General features: G+C 35.6%; 1 protein-coding gene across 12 annotated transcripts in view; it reads right to left on the bottom strand.

Moving 5' to 3' along the window:
- The window catches only part of KLHL5 (kelch like family member 5), a 57891-nt gene that overhangs the window by 14213 nt on the left and 19112 nt on the right, over window positions 1-24566 (bottom strand). For 4 of the 12 annotated variants that reach the window (XM_051618130.1, XM_051618127.1, XM_051618133.1 and 1 more), the window contains 4 exons: window positions 16881-17063; window positions 9018-9154; window positions 8378-8574; window positions 641-853 (listed from right to left, as the gene is read on the bottom strand). In XM_051618130.1, the coding sequence (XP_051474090.1) occupies window positions 641-853; window positions 8378-8574; window positions 9018-9154; window positions 16881-17023 (690 nt within the window). In that variant the 5' untranslated portion in view covers window positions 17024-17063. Of the gene's footprint in view, window positions 1-640; window positions 854-8377; window positions 8575-9017; window positions 9155-16880; window positions 17067-17888; window positions 18019-18127; window positions 18205-24566 lie in introns of all 12 variants that reach the window. The other 8 variants (XM_051618126.1, XM_051618135.1, XM_051618125.1 and 5 more) reach the window with 4 other exon arrangements.

The raw sequence follows: 24566 nt of genomic DNA on the forward strand, positions 1-24566 counted from the left end.
GATAATGAGTACAATGCTACACATGACATTAACAAGAAAAGTAATTCCTACAGGACTGGAAAAACCATCATTCACAACTATTTAAACAATCTGAGCTCAAGTCTTCCTTAGCATGGCATGTAGATATCCAAGAAGGAGAAAAAGGATTGATTGGAAAAAACAAAAATTACCAAAGATGGTTTATCAAGAGTTAATAGAAGAGAAATCACTCTACATAATTGATTCAAATAGTATTTCCTAAATCTCAAGGGTAGCTATAATTATATGAAGGAAATGTAATGATCCAAATAAACTGTGTAAGTTCCATGAAGAAGACATTTAAAAAGGACACACCTTCTAGTGGCAAACATATCCTTGATAAGCATTTTTCTAGGAAATAGAAGCAATTTTTCCCTAGCAGCTCCATCCCTTCTTTTGTCCTGACTGACCTAAGGTTAGGATCAGAATATGCTGCAGTTCACAAACAGACAAAAACTGTTGTACCTATACAATATGCTAAGTCCTTATATGCAGCCCTAAGAATCCAAATTATTAAGAATCCTGAAGCTTTTATTTTTTTGTCACTATCAATATATTGGTGCTGTAGACATGAAGCCCATTGTAACCATGGTATAAACTAGAAAGGAACTGAACAATTTACTTGTGGAGCAAGAAGAGGCAGTCTAATGTAAGCCAGGAGTTTACTGAGGTCTTTCCTTCTCTGTTCCAAGTCATGTCGAACCCACGTAAGTAGTGCATTCAGTATAGTTTCTTCATTAGGAATATTCATGTCATCACTTGCTAAAAGCTTTGCAATTTCAGTGGCTGGCAACAACAGAAATTCCTGGTTTCTAATTACTTCCATGAAGTTTTCCTGAAAAAGAAAAATATTTTTAATACAGGTAACATCATACTTGGAAGATATTTCATGGAACTCCTACTGTATCTTCCCCTCTTTTCCCTCCCTTCACGCCATCTCTCCGTTGTGCCAGTAAATACCACTGGAGAACTGACCTGGGAGGCAAAAAGAAGTAAAACAAAAATGTACTGAGTTATTTTGACATCACATAATTTCTCATTCAGTCCCACAGACAGATGTGTTGATACAATTATGGGGGAAGTGTATGGACAGAAACAAGCAATGGGTTGTGGCAGATACTATCTTGGTTCTGCAAATTGAATAAATACTTTCTGAAGTACAGTTTAAAAAACATAAAAGGTGCAGTTTGTTCCCATTGACAGTACAGAATACAACATAAGATGCTTTGTGAAGCAAAGAGCACAACATTCCACAATTACTGGGCACATCTAACTGTTGTTATTACTGCTAGATTAAACTACTACATTAAGATTTCAAAGGAAATAAAAAATACTAACAACTTTATTGTTTATTTTAAATGGATGATAAAGTGTTTATTTTGTTATTTTGTAAGTTTTATACAGCTGATCTGATTCACTGGGGAGCAAAAGATACACAGAATCCACAATACTGCACATGCCTTGCTTTATTAACAATATTTACTTTAATAGGACTCAATTTTCTAACTTTCATCCTGTCACTTCCAGCAAAAAATCCTGACTTTGAAATAGGAAAGTCACAATATTTCCAACATTGATATCTTATTAGTTCATAATACTAAAACTTGCAGAATATTCTGTAAGGACTCTCATGAACTTAGGCAGAAATAGCAGAAAAGCATGTAGAAACACAATCAGCATTACGATCTTACAGTGAGAAATCTGAATGCAACAGAAGAGGGTGAGGTCAAGTCTATCCTCTTTCCCCATACACCTTTTACAAGGCAACAAAGTAAAAGCAGTCTATGATCACAACATGTTCTTGTATTTTGTTAGCTCAAAACCCAGCTGGCCTCATACTCCAAACTGAGAGTAACTTCATGATGAGAACACAGTATTACAATCAATTTAGTAACTGCACTGTTGATTGCTAGCCTACAGGATGCTGGTTTTGCTCCACCATCACAGGTACCTCCAAAATACATGGAGTTGGTAAAGTGCATTAGATCCACAAACAGGGAAAGGTAACTGGGCTTACTATCAATATTAAATTCACTTAGCACCTTGTTTAATGATTTCAGAAGAACTGCATGTTAATGAAAAAAAACTCTAGAAGCACACACGTTGGAAAAAAAAATAGGATATTTAGGTCAACAAAACAGAGAGAAACTTGGGAGCAGCAGCAGGACCTGCACTGCAAAACAAGTACAAATTTTGCATAATAAATGGCAACAAAAACATACAGTACAGTTTGGCATTATATATGCCAAGGACATCATGACAACAAAGCAAAAAAGGTAACACTTCTTCCTTTTTATTGCTTAGTCTAATCCTTTTAAACTGTTCCTCAGTACTCAAAAAATATTAACTAATTAAAGAATGTTGAGCAAAGAGGAAAAAACTAATAAGGAGTAAACCAGTCCACCTTACATGAAAGCCACACATATATAAGATAGCTACCAGATGTCTAAGGGAAAAGATCAAAGTGGTTCCTCTCCACAGGAAACTCTGGAGCTGAAATTAGGAAATGAATTCAAAAATGTTATCTGTGCACGTAGCTGTATTCCTGGATAGAATTTGGAAAGGAAAATTTTTACATTTAATATCTGAAAAGCTTTCATATTAGAGAGATCCAATTGACTACACAAAAGCAGTTCTTCCAAGTGTAAACTGTAGCAGATTAGAAGGGAGATAGAACTGTGCTTTCCTCTTTAATTGGTTTAATTCTGTATTACAGGATGAAAGTTAAGGAAATTAGCAAATACAAGAACTAAAACAGCAGAAAGACTGTACCAATATTCTATAGCACAACACATGCACTGTTATTTGTTTTACTCTAATATCTAATGCTTGGGAGTAAAATTTAAAGCTGAAAACAATCAAAATTACTTCCAGAGTTTAAATACGCAGTTCACAGCAATTCAGGTTCCACTGAGTTAATTTTTTCCACTGCTGTTTTTTTCTTGATTCTCTGTCCTAGGGAGTATGCAAACTGGAGCTGTTTTTAGTTTTGCTGAATAAACAGGCAGTGAGCACTGACAAAGAGAAAATCCAACACTTACTCCCTTAAACTTTCCATATTGTCTATGTGGATCACAGGAGGAGGAAGGGGAAAGCACCTGCATGGAAAGTTTCCTTTGTCTCTGAAGGCAACAAGCTGATCTTGTGTAAGTCAGTCAGGTATCCTCTGTGGAAAGCTTTTTTCCAACTGCATTTCATCACTTCAACTGCTGTTGTGTTTAAAAAGCCTGATTTTCCTTCTTGTTGCTTGCAGACAATTACTTTCTGATGGGAACAAGTTCAACTTCCTCTTGCTCCCATTCTATTTTTAAAGCAGAGACTTCTTTTGAGCACAGTATCAAAGCATTCCACTGGGAATACAGCCACTCTTTGGCCTATGTCTGGGGTTTTTTATAATCAGAATCTGACAGTTCCTCTTCCTCTACAGACAGAGATTCTGAAGACAAAAAGAAGGAGCCAGTGTATCTCCTAGCATTCTTAAACTCCTCATTAGCCTTTTCTTTCCTTCTTCTTGTGGGAACTCTCTGTGGAAGAACAGGATATTTCAGAGAACAAATGGTCTGCAGTTTCAGTCTCCTGCTTTCTGGTTCTTAAAGTAAAAAAAGTTTCCCACCCCCAAAATTAGCTCCTCAAAAAGCGTGGAAACGTTCTAAAATGAGAAGCCTGAGGTTTGTCTGTTAGCTAAAACAAGGACATGCAGTCCCTATGCTCAATGCTGTGCATTGCTCACTCACATCATAACCTTACGTTCACCCTTCAGCAACACAAGAGCATACTACTCATACTCTTAACCACATCTCTGCCTTGGTCTTGATATAGAGCAAAAAAAATTAGGAGCACATAAAAGATCATGTGTTATGATGCTTATTTCCAAGTGGTATTTAATCCCCACAGTGGGATCCAGCGAGATGGTTCATCTCCCTCTACACTATATCAGAAGAGCATCAGAACACCTGCAGGCTGAGAAGGATGGTACTCTTGAGTTGGCCCAACAGACAGCTTGTTAACCACAGGGCTCTGTTTATAAAATCTCAACCTGGGCAGCCAAAATGCAAGAGGTGCTGAGGTGCTTGACTCAGAGGATCTGAATGAGAACAAACACGGAATGTAATTTTTTTCTACTGGCTGCTTCAGTCAGCTGGTCAACTGAGGTATGAATTCACTAAGAACTGAGCTACGTTACTTACTTCCTTGCAAACTACAAACAGATAGATGTCAGAATGCAACTTCTTTACTTCTAGTCTGCTTGGACTGCTGCATTAATTGATGAACTAATGTAATGCTTCAGTGTGCCCAGGATTTGTTTAGAGTACAACTGTTGTAATTTGACTCCTCTCTGTATAGTTTCTGGATTCTGAAACAGGCTGGGCAGCATGTAGAAACCTATTCAGTCTCACCAAGGTGGTACCAATCTATTGTGCAAGGCATATGTTAGGGAACTTGAACGACAGAAGTATCTTGGGTTTTCATAGGTAAAAATAAGTGATTGAGGATCAGAGGATTACTGAGCAGGATATTTTGGACTGCAAATTCAGGTGCAAGACTATAAAATATTTGTTTTAGGCACTAACACAATCTTAATGTCTGACCTTTTTTGGACAAAAAAATACTGACAGTTCCCTCCTTTTCATGCATCTCCCTGCCAAAGGAACAAAATGTCCTAGCTGTTGCAAGAAAAATTACAAATTACAACTCTGATTCCACCTTCCAAATAATAAACTCCATATCGCACTGAATTTTTGTTACCCAACTGCTTGCTGCCTTACAGAAGAAAGCAAGTTAAATGTCCCAGATGTATTCTGCAAAATTCCTAGCTTGCCCTCAGTCTGTTATTCTACCTTCTCTAAGTTTTTCTTCTTATAAACATCCATTGGCTGAGCTCAGAAATCATGCCAACTCCAAAATAACTTTATCTGATTTTTGAAACATCACTGCTCACATACTTCTGAAGACTTTTTATGACAATCAAAATGGCTTTTCACTTTGCTTTAAGCATGAAAAGCTGAGCAACAAAGATTACCAAGCTATCTACACAGGGACTGACTCAGGCACTATCATGTATACTATTTAGAATGTCTGCTTTCTCTTTTTTGGTTGTAATTAAAAAAGTTAAAATGGGCCATTGAAGAAGCTACTGACACTTGCACGAGAACACCTTGCTGCTCGCCATAGATCTTTAATGTTCTGGAAGTAACACAAACTAACTTTTCCTCCTCTGAAAGTATTAACTTCCCTTTGCTTTACTTTTTTTTGTAGAACAGGAGCTATTAGTTTTTATTCAAGGTACACTACCAACTGTTTCAAACAAACAAGATGACAAAAGGGGTGTTTCTTTTGACTTTGTGAAGACAGCAAGACAAATGCATAGGAAGCATTTTCTGCAAAAAGGATTTATTAATTAAAATGAACAGATACACTACTGGCCAGCCTAATAAAATTTGTAAATTTATAATTTTATGAAGCAGATCCTATACATAAACTACAGCAAAACAGGATAACCTTTGTACAAAAAATACCTTTACCCAGATACATCTCCCGAGTCAGTATTTTAGAACCCTGATGCATAAAATTCAGAGTTGCTTTTTATACAGCATTAAATCCACCACTAATCAGTTTATTTCATGTTTCATTTAACACATCCTGAGGATTTTTCAAGGTTTAGTTTGCAATGTCAAAAATGTATTTGTTTTGATGATAACCCTAAAAATTATTCTTCTCTGAAAAAAATAACTTATCAACTGTCAACACAGTAAGCAATGAAGTAACTCAACACTTAAGTCCTTTTAGCATAACATACATTTACATCTTGAATATGAAGTGTGGCATTCAAAGCCTTTTTTTTTTTTTTAATTGCACTGTATTATGCAATTAAACTCATGCCATAAAATGGAACTAATGGTTTCAAATGACAGGGATGAACAGTATTCAGACACAGCAGGCCTATTACCAGAGGTAGGCCTACTGGCATAACTCATTTATTGGTCATTCAGTTTAAGCAAATGCTCATTTCACCTGAATTTCTAGTTTTCATGTAAAAACCTATTTTAGTGAAGCAGGTAAGTTGTTTATCAAATTATAGCATGTATCACAAAAACCTTTAAAACTGAGTTGTTTCAATTGCAGAAAAACAGTTACACAGCAATCTGATTTTTTTTTCTGTCAAAGAAAAATTCATAGAAAATAACTTCCATAGAATAAGATTCAAGTAGATGATATTATTCATTATCTTCTACTTCAAGTGCTTTAGAAGAACCAAAATTACATGGAAACACCAGAAGTGTAAACTATACTCAATGGAATACCGTTTGTTCTATGCTGCCCATGGCAGCATAAAAATTTCTTGTTTTAACAAACAGAATTTCCAGGTACTACAGGTGTGCTTAACTCTTGTGCTGTAATACTTCTTAACGGAAAGAGCATCAAGTGGCTAGCACTTGCTACTGTTGAACACTTTCTATTTTCAAACTGCTTTTAAGCAAATTAAATTACTTGGGGATTTATTTTAATTGAAGATTCAAACGGACTATACATTTCTATGCAGTTTCCATAGCAACATCCAATTCAAACTAAAGAAGCTGCTTCTCTATTACTCATTATTACTAAAATTCAATTTCATGTCTCTGTTGGAACTAAACAACATTAAAAGAGGCCTTGGGAAGAACCCATCTAGCACAACTAATTAGTTTTCAAAATAGCTTTTTTAAATCCACCTAATTTAAATTTCATTCACATCAAAGCCTTAAAAGCAACAATTTTGCCCCTGAAATAAACAATGGCCAAAAGGCACACAACTATTTTTTCCTGTGGTCTGAAGAAAAAAAGGTAGGTGCTGTAAAAGAATGGCTTTTAGAAAGTTCACAGTCTCTTTCTGACACAAGTCATGAACTGCCAGTCAAAATAGTAAGACTATAATCCCTAACATTCATCTTTAAAGATGCCTTAGTCTTATTCCTGTTCTGATCTTGGCAGTCTACTTACAAGAGACATGGCACAACAGCACAGACCAGAATACACACTTATTCTGAAAAAGAACAAATAGGTCAGAAGAGGGGGGCTGTCTTTTTGCTTGCTTTTTGTATTGCTGTCTTGTTTAACATTAACTCTAATATTCCTCAAAGGAATAAGCTACATTTATCTTTACTGTTTTATCTGTCTACCTGATTGCAGTCTCCCTATTTTTGTTTGAGCAATAATGAAGATCAAGAATAGAAACATGTAAGTTACAATCTGCACACTATTTTCTTGACCTGTTTTGGTAAATTTCAGTGTCTACATGATTTAAATACATCAGAGATCCACTCACTGAGGAAGAACATGGTATCATACAAAAAAACCCAGCTATTTTAAACTGTTAGACATACTAAACTAAGTTATTTTACGTCAAGAAGAAATTATTTTAATAAAAATTATTTTTAAACCAGCAAAAACTAAGGTGGCAAGAGGAAAAGCCATGGATCTAATACTAATTACAGGACAGAAATTACATCTCTTGGATCTAAGCCAATACCTTAATGGCATTGCAATGACATGCCACACAAGCAAATTAAGTATTATCTTCACTCCCACATCTCTTATGCAGTATCTACACACCCTCATTTAGGTCCCAGGAGCTTACAGGGTCCCTAATTCAGGTCCCAAGAGTAAAACTTCATCAAGAGAGAAAAATGCCTCTCAAAACTGCAAAGAACAGATGAACTGACTTGTCTTGGAGATAATTATCCTTCTTTCTTCTGCTGATAACATTACTACAATATGCTTGTGAGAAGGAAAAGAAAAACATTTTACATTAAAAGAAAAGGATGGCCATTAAGAAGATGAAGTTTAATTAAGGTGGCAGGTCAGTCTTTCTATAAATTAACTTTGAAAATATAATTAGCAAATTTGTATTTAGTCACATGTTGTCTAGTTTACGATAAAATTGTTGATGCTATCCTGACATCTCATTAGTAAGAAATGCCCACATTCATACCCCAAGTATAACTTAGAACCTGATTACTCCAGCTCATTATAAAACAAGAATTCTACACTTTTGTTTACTAATGTGCTACTTAGGACTAAATTGTGGCAGCTTGCCCACTGTTAAGTTTGACTGGCAGATACAAGAACAAACATTTGAGTTATTTTATAAAATGCATATCACACAACCCCATTACTGTTACAGGGAACCATTAATGCTTGCCTATTTCCTTCCAACCCTAAACCAGCAACTTTGTCATTTCTCATAATGGGAACACATGTGCATTCTTGCCGGAAAGACGATCAAGGCTTTCTGGGGGAAAAACATCAGCATTTTATTCAGGAAACCATTCTGTATTTTCTTCACTAAATAAAGTGAATGATACTTAAAGTAACACCATACCATAGTGTAATTGTGAGCCACCTTGTGCAAGTCAGTGCAACCCTGCGCATCAGCAAAAGATCGGATTCCAAGGCAATTGGAGGGGTGAAGCTGCTTCATTAGGAATTTACAGCAGGCTTCTACAACCTGAGAGAGCTGAAGAAGGCAAGCTGTAGACAACAGGCACTCAATGTTATCTTCTTTTAATTCAAGGCGACCTAGTAACATTAAAAAGATCACATGAGTTTGCCCTTATAATCTGTTGAATTCCGTAAAACTCAGAGAAAACGGAATTATTTACAGATTATATGGCAGAATATAAAGCTCAGCAAACATCAGCCTCAGCAATAGATAGACAGTTTTTAAAAAATCAGTACCAGTAATGAACTAAGGAAAGAGAATTCTGTAAGAGTCCTTTTTTTTTGTCAATCATGATACATTAAAAATATTCACACCATTTGTTAACTAACTGTATTATCAGAGAAACTGTATCATACCAGGTTGCCTCAGGTAATGGCAATAATGATTTATTTTTCTTTATTTATAACGAATTAATAATGCAAATAATAATTTCTAAAGACCATTTGAAATCTAGTAATGGAATATAATGCTCACAGGAAGACAATTCATTAGATGAAATTCCCATTTTCATTCTTTTTACCTGTATATGCATACTGAACCAGAGCCCACAATGCATTTGGCTCCACGCCTTCCATCTTGATTTCCTCCTGTCTTGCTTCCCTTACATCATTAGTGAACATTGCTGCAAAGTAGTCCGAAACAGAGGAGAGAACCAATCTGAGTACATCGTGCAGGAGAAAAGGAGACAAAGAGGAAAAGAAAAAACTTATGTCAACCTGATGTCTGTTGATTTATGATTCATTACTTTCCTCTTTGAAGAAACACTACTGAGAAAAGTATTTTGAAATTGACAAACTACTCCATGCTCTAGTTCCTCTTGATGAACAATGCAGCACTATTACTGAATCTGCATTTGCTACTCAAGTAAATGAATTACCCTTTCAAAGCTCAATGACTTTTAATAGCCAGCACAGAAACAACCCACAAAAAAACAAATAAATTGGGAACGGAATATAAATATACAGTATGTAAAAAAAGAAAATTAATTGATTTATATTATGTGTGTTCCTTTTTTAAACATGAAATAATTACTTACGAGACTTTTTCAAAGTGCTTTAAAATGCCTTTAGTCTTGGGGCACACATTTGCATTAATTTACTAACACTGATAACAGAACTAGGTACAGTAAACATGGAGGTGGCACAGGGTGATAATTTATGGATGTGTATTTAACCTTTTGTTAACAATTCTGAGTAAGATACTGAGGAAGTATGTCAGAGCACTACAGACATTTCTTGGGATTACTTGGGGTAAAACTGAGTGCATATAACAATGGCACTTCACAAAATGTACAAGAATTTTGATGTCTCAGTATGTGTTCACAGGATTAGGGTGAAAGAGAAAAGAAATCATGCAGAGCAGGAATATTCAACCCATAGCTCTGTTATATGAAACCTACCATAACTATTCATGAGATCTGCTGATCTCTTCTCTAAGAGACCTCCAGGGACAGCCTTGTGGTTTGGATCATTTTTTGTAATGCAGCAGTTCACTGCTGCCTTGCTCAGAGGGAATTAAAATATAAATACACTTGCCTATGTACTGAGCTATACAAACAACAAGTCCAAGAATCAAGCCCATTGCAAATACACAGTCCTTCTGTATACATTCAAGGAATCTAACACTTCACAGAACGTCAGTTTATTCGGTGCCGAATCATGATATTGGCTTGTTGAGATGGCAGAGTCCAGGAACCACAAAACAGAGTAATATCAATTGAAAAGGTGAACACCAGTGGTCAGGAGTAAATCTAAACATATTAATGGGGAGGATCTGCAGATACACACACAAAGCCATGAACTACAAAGAATTCTCTCTTAGTAAATTAACTGCAAAAAAATAAATTGTTAACTTAAACTACATTTTTCTTGCTTATTTTCTGACCATAGACCTGTCAGACTGACAGTAGGGTAATACGTTTTCTTTCAGTTTCTGAGGCAACAGACTTGGTTTAAGAGCATACAGAGAGAAGATTAATGTAACAACTTGTATGATTGAGGTGAAGTTTTGTAATGAAAAATGAAGTGTGGTTTGTTTTTTTTTTGTTGGTTGGGGTTTTTTGTTTGTTTGTTTTTTAAAGAAAATACTGCTCTTGAAATATGAGGTTTATTCTGTGGTTGACTTGCTAAGAAAAATTAGAATATTCTGCTAAGGCATCACCCAGGCATCACTTCTAGACATTTTGACATCAGGTTTAGTAACATCTGCAATTGAATGAAAATACTGCTGGCAAAAGCTCTGAAGAATTTTAGTGAAATTACAGAATACATTAATGTAAGCATCGACAGAGTGTTTCTGCAACTAGTTCCGATGCTAGAATGAGATGACAAGATCAGATCTGTGTGTACAAACTAGGGGTTCTAATTGGAAGGTAAAGAGTTCTGGTGGACAGATAGGAATAACAAGTATCTCCACAGGTCCAATTCAGAATTAAAAGTAACAAAGCAAAACAAGCAACTTGAAATACTCAACTCTGGCAATACTGACTTGAACTTCTCCACAGAATACAGCCTGAAAAAGAAAGGTCTCTGAGATGGGAAACAGAACCTAAAACACAACCTTAATACGGTTTGGGGTTTGTTTTTATTTTCTTTTTTTCTTCCCCCAGCAATGCAAATGGTTTAGTTAGCTGCACTATCATTTAGAAAATGGTTGGACTGTACATATCTTACTGAAAGCTGTTGAAAAAACGCTAAGTATTATCCTGAGGCTCCAGACAAATACCTTATACCAGCTGTTTGATAACACCAAATTTCTCCCTGTATTTTCCAGTCTAAAAGTGCTCCAAAATAAACTATTAGAAATTTAAAATACAATCCATTTACTATTTATGCAAACTTGTGTTCAGATTCATAAGAAGGTATACATGCTTCACAGCATTAAGTGCTTTTCAGAGAGTGACCTGCAGATGCCGAAACAGAATGTGTAGCCCAGGAGTAGATTAATACAAGTAATATACCAAAGCATAAATTATACTGATAACAGTTTTGTAATAATTTTAGCTACCCAGAATGTTCACAATTAAAAGCCTTAGAAGAGGTATTCACACTTTTAATTCAACTAAATTGGAAAACAAACATTCTTTCAAAAAAAGGGGATTAAAAGATACAGTGACAATGCATCAAGGTGACACTGAACTAGCATAAAAGAAAATACAGGCAGATCTTCAACCAATTGGCCTTTTCTTGTCCTGTGTTTTTCCCAGTAGTCAATAAAAACCAATTACTACTTTACTCATGCCATTTGACACCCACTTATTCATTGATCTTTCAATCTCATAGCTAGCAACTAATTTTTCTTTCAAACTTTTTTTTGGATTGTCGGAAATTAAACTGCATTCCTACACACAGATTATACAACGTGAAGCAGCTAATATGTTCACAAAGAATCCACAGAAGACTTTCCACATCCGTATTTGATAATTTTTCTAAAGAAGTTCTAAAAGAGCTAAATGAAAGATACGATTTTTCAAAAGAAAATCTGTGCAATTACTATAAAAACTACACTTTATTTAACAAGGAGATTGTGAGTATGAGCTGTTACAGCTCTGTTAGTATGTAACAAAGAGAATCTCTGTGTTATTTATTATAATAATTAAAATTAACACATTCACCCATATCGAGAGTTCACTGATACTACTGATGTTACAAAATACAGCCTTTTTTCAGTTTAGAAATGGAAGAAAACTATGTTTTTTGTATTCTGAGTTTGTAGCCTTTTTTTCTCTTAACAGTAATATTGCTTTCATCATTGGTCCACAAATCAGCATACATTGACATTACAAAGGCAGTGCAAAAATAAAAACCAAGAAAAAAACTTACTAAAGTTGGCATTGTATTGTTCAACTGTGGATATTGAACATATTTACCTTTGCTCTCCTTCTTACTTAATTACCAGCTACTGCCAAATACTTGGCTCTTTGTAGTCACAAGAATTTGGCTACTGAATTATATACAGTAGGTTGGCTGCTCTTTTTCAGTGCACAGGCAAAATGTGGAGAAAAAGGAATACATGAATACTAGAATTTTCATCTGGGAGACTATAAGATGTCTGAACATGTAATCTCTGTGGAAAAACGCTCAACAGCTATGAGCTAAATACTGACAAAGTCTTAGTGTTTCAGTACATCTCCTGGTTCTCATAGGAAGTTCCAATGCTACTGATGTCTTCAGTTTCTGTGGTTTGTACTGATCCAAAAATAGAAACATTTACTGTGATGGCTTAATTTATTTTGAAGAGTCTTCTACTGAGTCAGTAAAATACGTGTAAGCATAGTGGCATGCTTTAATTCAATTGAACTTCTTGTTGGAATTGCCACAAGCTGCATTATTTAGACAGTTTTCTAAGTCTTCAAAGCAATTTCTACATACAATGATGACAGCTGTCAAACCTGGCAATTTACAGACTAGTATCTCTCAATCTGCTTCACCTGACAGAATAAAGTGAAGCTTCTCAATACCTTAGAGATAAAAGGGACAACTCCTTGTGTGTGGCTGTGTAACAGCTGAAAATAGTCCTAGGAAACTCAGTAATAGCATTCACCAAAGTTGTAAGGTGATGCTGAATAGTACATGCATCCTAGTATGAAGCACTTAATAAAATAATACATGTAAGGAACAAAAATAATACATGAAAGTAGTGCTGTCCCACACTATTAATATATCTGTATTTATTTAAATGAAACTTGTAGAAAAAAAAAACATTACCTAAAAATACATGCAGTATGTTTATGTTAAAATTATTCCAATTATAGGTCTCTTCCAGGCAAATCAAACCTTTCAAAATTTTTTTGCTGCTTCTGACACTAAAATTATTATTACAATAAAGCCTTTAGTAAATTTTTTCAAAACAATCACAGTTAGTAGCAATAGTATCTTTTTAACATAAAGCTATCACAGAACTGCTTTTTTATATACTCTGACTTTCTAAAAAGATGCTTTGTAGCTAAAACAAAAAAAAGCTGCAGTGAAGGATTTACAAACAAAAGCAATACAGACTGTCAAAATATTATTAAGCCATATGGAAAAGAAGTACAAAGATAAATTAAGCCTCAAGATAAAAGATGTCTGCAAACCAGGGTTTGTGCTCTACCAAACAAGCTTCCTAACCCCCAAAGTACATAAGCTTCCATTTGCCTTCTTTCCTTCAGTCCCATGTCTTTTTTATTTCCATCTTTCAATGTCAACAAGAAAGATAATCACAGAAAGATATGCACAGATATTTAGATTGCTGGTGAAAAGATGCAGAGCAGGCTTTAGATCCCTTCTGGCCAGGAACTTACACAGACATCCCTTTTCTTTTGTGAATATTCTGATCAGCAGGTTATTACAAAACAAAACAAACTTTTATTACGAGATATAGCAGTTATCTGAACATAATGAATAGGAATGTAAGAAATTACCTAGACATCTGAAATTGTAGCGGACACACAAAAAACACCCGATAAGAAAAACTTAAATTTAATTAGAAGCTTGTCAAAATTTCTGTAAGGAGCTGCAGGCTAAGGGAGTGAGACTATAACACACTTTTTCCATGTGAAGAACTGTCACCTTTCCTACTCACTTTCTGATCTCCTAAGTTCTTAGCTATAATTTCAGCTGAGCAGAAGATAAACAGTCTTAGAATCATAGAAACTGACATGAGAAAAATCATGACTACGTGATAGTCTTATAGGAGTAGACTCATAGCCTGAATTCATTGACTAGATACAAACCATAATTTTAAAGTAATGTATTACCTGTTCTTACTATTGCAGACACCAGACTCACTGCTCTTTTCTCTAAAAACATGTATCATACACCTCAAAACATTCAAGTATCATCAAAAGTAGAAACTTAGAATTAAGAAAAAAAATACAGGAACTATTAAAAATATAAAGCTCAAAACAGAAAATCTGAATACTCTTCTCTCATATGAGCATGATTAGCAAGAATAATGAAAAATGTTCTTAGCAATTCTGTGTAGCCACATATTATGAAAATCCCTTCTATCTTTGTTAAGAAAAAAAAAAAAAGGAAAAAAAATGTCTCCAGTGTAAGTGAACTTTGTATTTTCCTACATACCTTGGAATGTCAAGCCATTAAGCTCATATCTATTTACTTCATCTTTTGTTGCTTATTAAGTCTCAGGATAAAATAATGACTAGTGTTCTGAAATACACTCATTGCTGCAGCCTGCAGGCAACAAAAAAGTCAGAACTTCGATGCAAATAGTAAAAAATCCTACAGAATCTTTTTCTTATAACATAGGCTACTACAAGTACATAAAACCCATCATCTTGCTGAATTTCTATAAAATTCTGAACTAAATTCAAGATTTACATCTCTATCTTTCCCTCTATGGGAAATTTCAGTTTTCATTGAGGTACTTTGGAGGTACTGAGATGGAAACTGTAGTTATTGCTATGTTTCTCTGTGAAAAAAAAATCAACACAAAAACCAGTAAGAACTTACTATGCAAAAGGGAAAGCTTCTTTCTAAGTTGCTCCCACAGTATGAAGTGAACTAAAGGCAATCATAAGCCTCCCATCTCCTGCTAAAAGGACACGGTGTGCTTCTTTGGCTTTAACTTTCATGCATGTTTAAAACACAATATACCAGCTACAGAAAGATGTTTCTCTTCCTAAGAAGAGAAGGCCAGAACAAGTAACAGGTGGTAGCATGTGCCTAGTGCACTACAGAAATAGATACAGTAGCAGAACCTAGAGAAGCAAAGTCAGTTCTCTAATTATATGAGAAACAGGTTCAAACCACATTAAAGAATTTCATAGTGTGCTATCTTTCTGCTTATCTTGTTGCAAATAAATAAATAAATAAATAAAAATCTTCCGATCTTTACAAGATATTTACAGCTGTTCTCTGCACTCTTTCTATACTTTTAAACTATGATATAAAACATCTTCCAGAACTGTATATTGCAAAGGTAATATCTTGGCCACATAATGGAGAAAATTATTTCCTTTCTTATAATCACATTTTTTCCTGTTTACAGCACTCCAAAGATCTTTGACTTCCAAATTACGTCAGCAGGTGCAAATCCACTAGAGGTGTGTGCATGCCTGTACTCATCTGATTTCTTCCTTCCATGGGGACTAACCTGAACAAAGTGAAGACCAATCTTAAGCAACTCTGTAGCCACAAGGAAAGCCAAATTCTCTTGCTCATCCTATTGTCTCTCCAAAAAGTATTCATCATCATCCACTGCTAAGTGGCTGTGTTTACAAAGGAATTCAGGTCAAGGGCTGGATGGAGAGAAGGACCACCCATTTTAGTAGTAACTGCAGTATGATTTTGTGGAGAGCAGCCAGTCTTCTCCTCTCACATAAGACTAAACAAAGGTTTGTGACAGATTTGCATAAGTCAACTTGGAAAAATCAGGGATAATGACTGTTTAAAAATGAAGTTTCATAAAATGAAGTCTCCGAGAGCAATAGTAAGTTATGGTTTAACTGGCCTCCTGCTCCTCAAGTCAGTTACCATCCCTATGCTATCATTCCTTCTGCTGTGTCAACACAACATGTGGATGGTACCTGAGTAAAAGCACAGATCTGGCTTTTTAAAAAAAAAATACCAAACCCAAGCCAGTAACTTCTACCCACCTTTTAATTTATATTATTATATTAATATTATTACAGTATCAAGCTATAGTTTTACTGTGGGGTAGGAATGAGAAATAGAAAACAGGAGTGCTTTGGGCTACTATTTGTGTTGTACAAGTAATTTTTTGAAACCACAACTTAATTACATCGAGGTTCTTATTTGAACTATTAATACTGTGCATTAAATACTATAACATGCTTTGGTCATTCACACTTTAGTTTCACAATCTTTTGGTATTTTCCTAGCTTTTAAGTGGCATACTGTATCATCTGCTAATCACACAGATGACAGATAAAGGGCTAAATTAGATCAAACATTACCCTAACATTTACTGTCAGTGTTCAGCAGTCTACTATCAAAAGATTCTTCTCACTGTGGGAGCAAAAAACCATGCAGACAGAAGACTTATTGCTAATTATGACTCCAACAACTTCTTAGTAAAAGAAAAAATTAAATCAAAAAGAATTTTTGTGTCATTCTATGGTACAGAAACCACTACTAATAAAATTCTAATGGCGAATTTGTGACTTTTGGGATTTTTATTTTGTTATGCAAATACCTTACTATATGCTTGAAGACAAAAAGTAGAACATGAAAACACCACAATTAGTTTTGACTCTGTGTTGCATACAACAGACAAATTAACTTTTAGTTTGCAAATAAATGCTAAAATCCAAGCATGTTTAAAGTATTCTAAATTGTTTAAGATGTTCTACCCTTAAAAAAACCAAAACACAACACAGGACACACTTTGAAAGTGCATTTGTAAATTATAGTAAACTTACCTGTGAGCTGGAATTCTACGATCACCAGCAACTAGCACCACATCACATAGCTGTTTGTGTCTAAGATAATTCTCCATCTTTTTAAAAGTTTGTTCAGCATGGTTGAGAGCCTGAAAAAATTCATCTGAGGTACAGGGCTCCATAGCTGGACAAGATGATAAGGTATGACTGCTGATGGAGGTTCTGCTGAAGACAATAACAGAAATCTTAGTTCACACAAGGTGCAGCAATCCTATCTAGAGATAATAAAATAAAAATCACGTGATTAAAAAAATTAAGTACAGTATTTGTTTTAATATATATTCCCTTGCTATTTTATTTATCTTCATATTCATACTTTCTCTCCTACTCCTAACCTAAACCCTTTTGAAAAAGGTGTAATCACTTAATCGTGTCCATAGCATTGTCAGATGGTTAAGGTAAAGAGCCACTAAGAAACATCAATATATCACCACTTTTACTGCATGAAGCCTGATGTGTCTGAAATGAGCTCTAGCACAGTAGAAGCCAACACAGAGGAAAAGCAAGGGGGGCTGGGAAGAAAAATTATTCCTGTCCATACAGACAGAGCTGCTTGGGACAAAAGAGGAACAGAGAAAACATAAAAGGAATGTACGGGCTTGAATATAAAGGAGATGAATCCAAATTATGTACATTGAAGGAAGCATCTTCTTTTGTTCACAGTTCTTTAACTGACTGCTACTTGTTTTTCCACAATGCAGGCAACTTTTACAAAACCCTGGCCCTATCATAACATTTGGAAGGACATGAATTCACAAACACTGCATCCAGACGCCTGCTTTCACAAAGATGTCATGAACTCAGGCATCATGCTCAGGGCTAAATTCACCATGAGATTCAGCTCAGTCCTTAACCCAGGATACTAATTCTAAGATTAAGCTCCTCAAAACAAAATTCTAAATTTTCAGTTTTGGATGGTTTATTTTGGCCAAGCAATTTTACCCTTAATTCAAACCTAAATCTAGTATTGGATCAGAAATTAGATACCTGCCTACATACTTCCCTTGGAGGACTTATCTTGCATGTGCTCTCTGAAGCTGTGGTTAGCCATTTATTTAAGCAGCGTCAACAAATTCTCGCCCCAATGAGTCACTTGTTCGGCTCCACCACTGGCCCTCTGACAAGCAGAAATAGATATTCTTTGTGATAGTTTTGGAATGAATCAAGTGAAACATGGAACTACGTAACCATAAAAATGTTACCATGTAACCATAAACACCCATTACATTGGCAAAACCAGATGGCATTCTCACAGTGATCGAGCAAGAAGCACTCAGAAAAAGCAACTCTTAAGTCAGCAACCCTGCAAAAGAACCAGAAGAGGAAAGAAAACGGTGCTGAACAACAACAAAATGCTTTGGAAATTCTTGTTCCCTATCATATTTTATCATATCCCCAATTGTATTCATACAGGGTTGTTTTTTGCTGTTGAACCATATTTTAACCCAGATTCCTCACATTAACCTCATTAATAATGATTAGAAGTATGTACATTACATCAGGGATTTCATTTACATTACAACCTCTCAAAGCACTGTGCAGCTAGAACTGAGGAAGCAACAGACTAGTACAGAGAGGGAAAAAACTTTAAGCCAGCACTGTGCTGGACCACTCCCCTCACTAGAGCTACTGCCAGCCCCAAGACTGCACATGTACATGATTCTGCACAGCACCCAGTGGCAGCCACCACTCTTGCTCAATAAGGAAAAGTAATTGCAGTGATGCCCATTTTCCACGACCCATGGCAAGGCACTTATTCAGGACACAACAGAGCCAAGCTTAATTGTTCTTCTCACCTGAAGTTCAGCCCTATACCTGTCCTCTAGCCAGTAATTTACAAATCATTTTCTGTAAGGAAGAAAAAGGAGAAGGAAAGAAAGACTAAGCTTCACTAGTCCATAAAGAGAACATGAAAAATATAGTCTAATAGTTGATGTACTTGCAAAAAAGGAAAGATAGAGCTTCAAGGGCTAGTTATGCCTATTACCCAAAGACTGGTTATGAAAAATTCAAATCTCCCTCTCTCTCCAAACTGTTGTATGAATCTGTTTCCCAGTTCTGTTTGCCACAGCCATGACAGACAGGGAGAACAGACAAGCTAGGAAAGAGCAGATGAAGGGAAGGACCTGCTTGTCTCTCTCCCAGCAGTAATACTGAAATGTCTTCCAGAATTCTTGGCCTACAACCCCTCCACCTAGAGAGAGGAAGACTGGGTATCTAATGCTGACCTGTGAATCCCATGCCTAGACTAAACACCCAGCCATGAGGTCCTGTAGCTCTGAGTATCAAGGTGACTCTGCTCCTTTTAGAGTTGGCTCTCAACTCAAATTTATCTTTAAGTACAGTATGAATTTCCCCACACGTAGGCTAGAGGGATTGCCACTTCGCACACCTCACACATACTTACTAAGAATATTATGTTAAAGCCTGAGGCTGCTGGCACATGAGATAAGCATATCAAAGAAACCTTTCTACATATTCCTTTAAGATAGTATTTTTAACACAATAAGTGGAAATATTATGAGTATCTTAGAATGTTAGACAGTAGGATTTCCTTTTTGTATTCTTAAATTTCAATCACACTTTTCTTGGTCTTTCTTTTCTACTGCATTTATATATCAAAAAGATCCTATCTAGCACCAAGCAATTTTTATGATGTTACAATTTCAGGATTATTGTAAAAATGTACATTAATGACAAGGTCCTTCCCATGCTAGCTACACATTTTACTACTCTGATGACAAACATTCACATACTAAAGATGCTAGCTGTCTTCAACTTCTCTGTCTAATAAAGAATTTATATGAGTATGCCTTCTTTGAAATAAAAATTATGCATAAGCCATGCTATAAACCCATTCATTTTTAAAGGATTTTATTTCTTGAAGTAGGATGTTTGGCCTAAGAACCTCTGCCCAATGTAACAATTCATTGCAAAGCAATGAAGCAATTAACTGGGTTAGTGAAGTGGTGATAAACAAGTTTTAAAAATAAAAGCATATATGGTGAAGACAACTGGAGAGCAGAATTCACACCCTTGCTTCTGGTGTTGTTTCAGTCTTCATTTTTGTACCTTAAACAAAGCCACAGCACAATTTTCAACATAAAATCAAAGCATAATCATAACATTTACAAGATTTCTTTCCTCTCACTTTTATTAAACTCTCTCTCTCAAAAAAGAGGCATCGGTGCTTTTAAAACTTTACAGAGAAGCACAACTTATTCCTACTAACATGATTTGTTGTTTTAATTATTTTAAAGCATTGAAATTAATTTTAAAGTAGATTAATTTTATAGCAATTACACATATTAACTAACAACCTATGAATTCCAATAAGTATTAACCTTGGCTATAACAAAGGTTGCAAAACTTTTTTCAAGCATTTTACTTTATGCATTTTAAATTATTATAAAATTATGTATAGAAAGGCATTGTTCAGGTTAAATGTCTCCATCTTTGTCTTCAAAACAAAAATGAAAAAATAAAAACTTCATTAAGAAAAAAATAAAATACACATTTCAAACTTTTCATTTTGGGACAGAGGAACAAACCATGAAATTTGAAACTAATCTAAAAAATATTTTTTTCTGAAAAAAATTGTATAAAATTCTGTCCTAAAACTTATCTCTGAAAATTAACTCATTTAAATTTTGTCTACTACCGTGATCAGTTCACCTGGTTTAGCTGTAACCTCATTTGTTCTTCTGAAAAAGGTCAATTTGTCCACAAGACAATACGAAATCCTATGAATCTGTAAAAATGTAGTTTTACTGCAAGACAAGAGTGAAACAGTTGGATCAAGGGTATGTAGTAGAGTACCTTACATAAAAGTACCACCTTGTCTCTTCTAACACTTTGCAGCAAGTAACAACTTCCTTCCTTGCATTAAAAATTCACATTTCTTTTGACAGAAACAACATGTTGAAGTGCATCTGATTACTGGAGCCTTGACTGGACAAAGGAGTCAGGCAGCATTACAACAGGATTTGTATCTGCAAAATCTTGTCGGAAAAAACCTCAAATGCACTGCTACTACATCTGCTCAACTGGCTGGTTCACAGAATCAACAAATGAAGTCTGTTTTCCAAAAGATTTCCATGCTCTGTCTCCTTTTCCCGCTCCATCCACCACCACACATCTAGCTCTTCTCCTCTCCCCTCAATTCCCAAAGGCATTGCCTCACTAGGCACCAGACAGCAAATACCGTGACTAATGGGAAGCTGTGCTGTGCTGCCAGCTTTGCAGCAGATGAATTCTGCCTTTTTTCAGTGGAGAGAATAAGCTGGGTTTCTCTCCATTAACTAGCTGCCATTTGCAAGGAGTGACATTATCTTTGGGACTCCTGCCTACCCTTACATGAAGATGAAAATTGCTGATGGGTTTTAAAGCTACCAGGGAAATGGCAGAGGTGATGCAGAAGAACACAGCTGTGTGAACTTGGCCCTGTTAGGAAACCAAACTAAAAGCAAATGCTCCATCTGTGCTACTGAAATTTGCAGGCAGCACTATACACCAACCCCAATGGCTTCCATAGATACACTGAAAACAGCGCAAACTGGGAACTCCATCAAGAATAATGTGCATAGAATTGGCTTAAATTCTGTTTCACATGTGTTTCTCTAACACAAACTGGGTGTAGATGAAATCATTAGAAGTCGTAAAGACTGGCAAAACTGTAGAGATGGGAAAAAATACACACTTTTCTCCTCACTACTGTGTTTCCAGTGAGCACCACTTTGTTTCTCAGAAAAATAAGCAACTGACATAAACATTTAAATATGAATTCATGCATAAAAATGTAATCTTTATAAACATGACATGTAAATAAACAGAAAATCAACAAACCAATATAGACATCTCAACATATACAGACACTAGAAAAACTATCATACCATTTCAAAGAAGAAAAAAAGAGTAAAAATATTAGTTTTATTCACACCTCAAAAAGGTTCAAAATAATAAAAGTTTAGAGATAAGTGATGAAAATTATTAAGTACATGCACTAAAATGGGTGCGACTGCCTTGTGCTTAGAGAAGATAATAAAAGGAAGAAAAATAATGCATAGTGCCTCTGACTATAAATCTTTTACATTCTTGCAATGCAAACCCAAGAATAACATCAATGAAATAAAAGCCAATGTTTGATCAAAGCAGAACTCTGCAATCATAAATCAAGCACATGGAATTTAGTGAATCATCAATAAGCTGTAAGTTTCACTGCTGTTAAAACAAGCAAAGGCATTTATACTCTCACTACAATAGACAAATCTCCAATAGCTGCGCTTCCTACCTAAAGAAAAAAAAAGTCCTATGCAGCAAAAAGGTAAGCTGCATTTGCTATACTGCACAGCATACCCATGATCTCAAGGTATTTGCCCCAAACTGGGTGAGACAGCAGACGAGTTGTATATGCACAACACAAGATTTATTGCAAACAGCAATAAAGTCTTAACAACCAAACCACCAAATAAAAACTCAACCAAATTGCATGGGAGTTGGGATATTAGGATAGTGGGACAGAATGTTAAAGCAATAATGCAAAAAGGAATCTTAACAATAAAATACACAACTAATAGTCAGTTAGTTGGCAGAGGTTAACCATTTAAATGCTAGCAACTTATTAATAGGCCTTAGACTAGATCTAAAACAATTACTAATACATAGGCAAAATAATAAAACAATGATTGCAATTATCTAAAAGGGATCCTAAGGTCTTAAAGTTCTAGAACTTAACAGTGAAAGATTTCTTAATATTTAAGATATTTAAAACTGGTTAATAAAGACATATAGGGAGTTGATATCTCTGACCATCTCTGGCCACAGCCAGGTGTCCCTTGTTTAGTTTCTTGACTTTGAAGGAGTAATCACTGAAGCAGGGGTCTCCACTGGAGAGGAGAAGGTCCAGCACACCTCCTAGGGAAAGCGTACAGGAGTCTCTCCCAGCTGAAGAAGGGACTAGGCTTTTATAGAATAAAGTGGATTGACTGCTGTCATTTAACTATTTAGCCATACCTCCAAAATCTCTCATTGAAGAATAAAAGGAAAACAGTGGGAAAAGCCAAGAAGGCCCTTTTTTCACCAAGCAAACTCTTCTGTTTATCTGTTCGTTCTTATTTTATCTCCGTTTCAGGCCTGGTTGTGACTGGGTTGGGCTCTGTGTTCTTCAACACTAGCTGGTGTTATGAACAACTTGGCCTCTGTTTGTACCTTTCAAGGTTGCTACCAGCTCAGAGTTTGCTAGGCCCTTTCCTTTTTCATGAGAATCTTTCCACTCCAGGCTCATGGCTGCAAAAGTGAGAGACAGAGCAACTGAAACAAAGGGAAACTGAGATGGAGCGTCCTGTTATAGTATTTTTTTGTAATAATATAATTAGACAAGCTGTTGCAATTTCAAGTAATCTTTAGGCAAGGGCAGTTAATTGTTTAGGTCATACATATTAGAGAAGACAGAGTATGTCTCCCCTTGGACAAATTAGCATACATGCTAGGATACACCTTTTGCATTTTAAACAGATCTTAATTTGGCAAGTTTCTTGTTGCACTAAGATGGTTTCCTGCATTACAGTTTTACAAACATTTCAAAATAGTTTAAAATATTTTTCAACAATTTGGTTGTTTACACTGCTGTCTTCAAGCTAGCTGACAATTTATTGCATACAGAAACCAGAACACAATTTACTAAAATAATAATATGCCAGCTTCCATGATTTTACATTATGCTGTGTATGGAGTAAAATATTTCCTTCTTCAAAGTCAGTAAGGCAAGAACTTTAGCTGCAGAGAATGAAGTTTGTTGAAAAGAAGAATGCTGAAAGGATTCTTGGAAAAAGCAAGCAATGGTTAAAAATCAAGACACTCTTCCAAAAGCTGGAAAGTGCGTAAGTAAGAGGAGGAAGCCACAGATGGTAACACCAAAGACTTCCAAAAATCCATGGTGTATTGTAATTCAGGATAAGAAAAGACAATGGAAAGATGACAGAAGTGACCCTGAAAAGATTGAAGAATGTGACAGGGAGATCTCATAGCTCTCTACAACTGCCTTGTAGAGAATACAACTGCTAGTAACTGCTTGTTACTAGGGAGAAAGATCAACAGGAAATGGCCTCAAGCTGTGCCAGGGGAGGTTTAGATTAGATATTAGAAGAAACTTAAATCACTGAAAGGGTAATTAAACACTGGAAGAGGTTGCCCAGGGAGGTGGCTGAATCACCATCCTTGGAGGTATTTAAAAGACGTGTAGATCTGATACTTAGGAATACAGTTTAGATCTAGACTCAGAAGAGTTAGGTTTAATGATTGGACTCAATCTTAAAGGTCTTTCCCTACCAGAATGATTCTGTGATTCTGTAATTTTAGCAGTAGTATGGAAGAAAAGAAGCAATAAGGTTCAAGATTTTCCCCTGTAAACCAACTTGTCTTTCAACAACAAAGCTTCTTATTTTGCCTAATTCATGCATGTATCTAGCAAAAAAAATGCTCTTTTTGTAGTAATTCATTTAATTTCAAGTATCATGCTACTATCATGCCATAATTAGGGAATCTACAAACTGTCCTTAGCTGACAGTTTGCATTATTTTGTGATAGGAGATATATAGAAATACACAGCACAAACAGGGGGTCTGAAAGGTTTCTGTAGATTGAAAACTGGGTGGGGGGAGAAGGGGC

Source organism: Apus apus, chromosome 4 (assembly GCF_020740795.1).
Source record: "Apus apus isolate bApuApu2 chromosome 4, bApuApu2.pri.cur, whole genome shotgun sequence".
Taxonomy (NCBI): Eukaryota; Metazoa; Chordata; class Aves; order Apodiformes; family Apodidae; genus Apus; species Apus apus.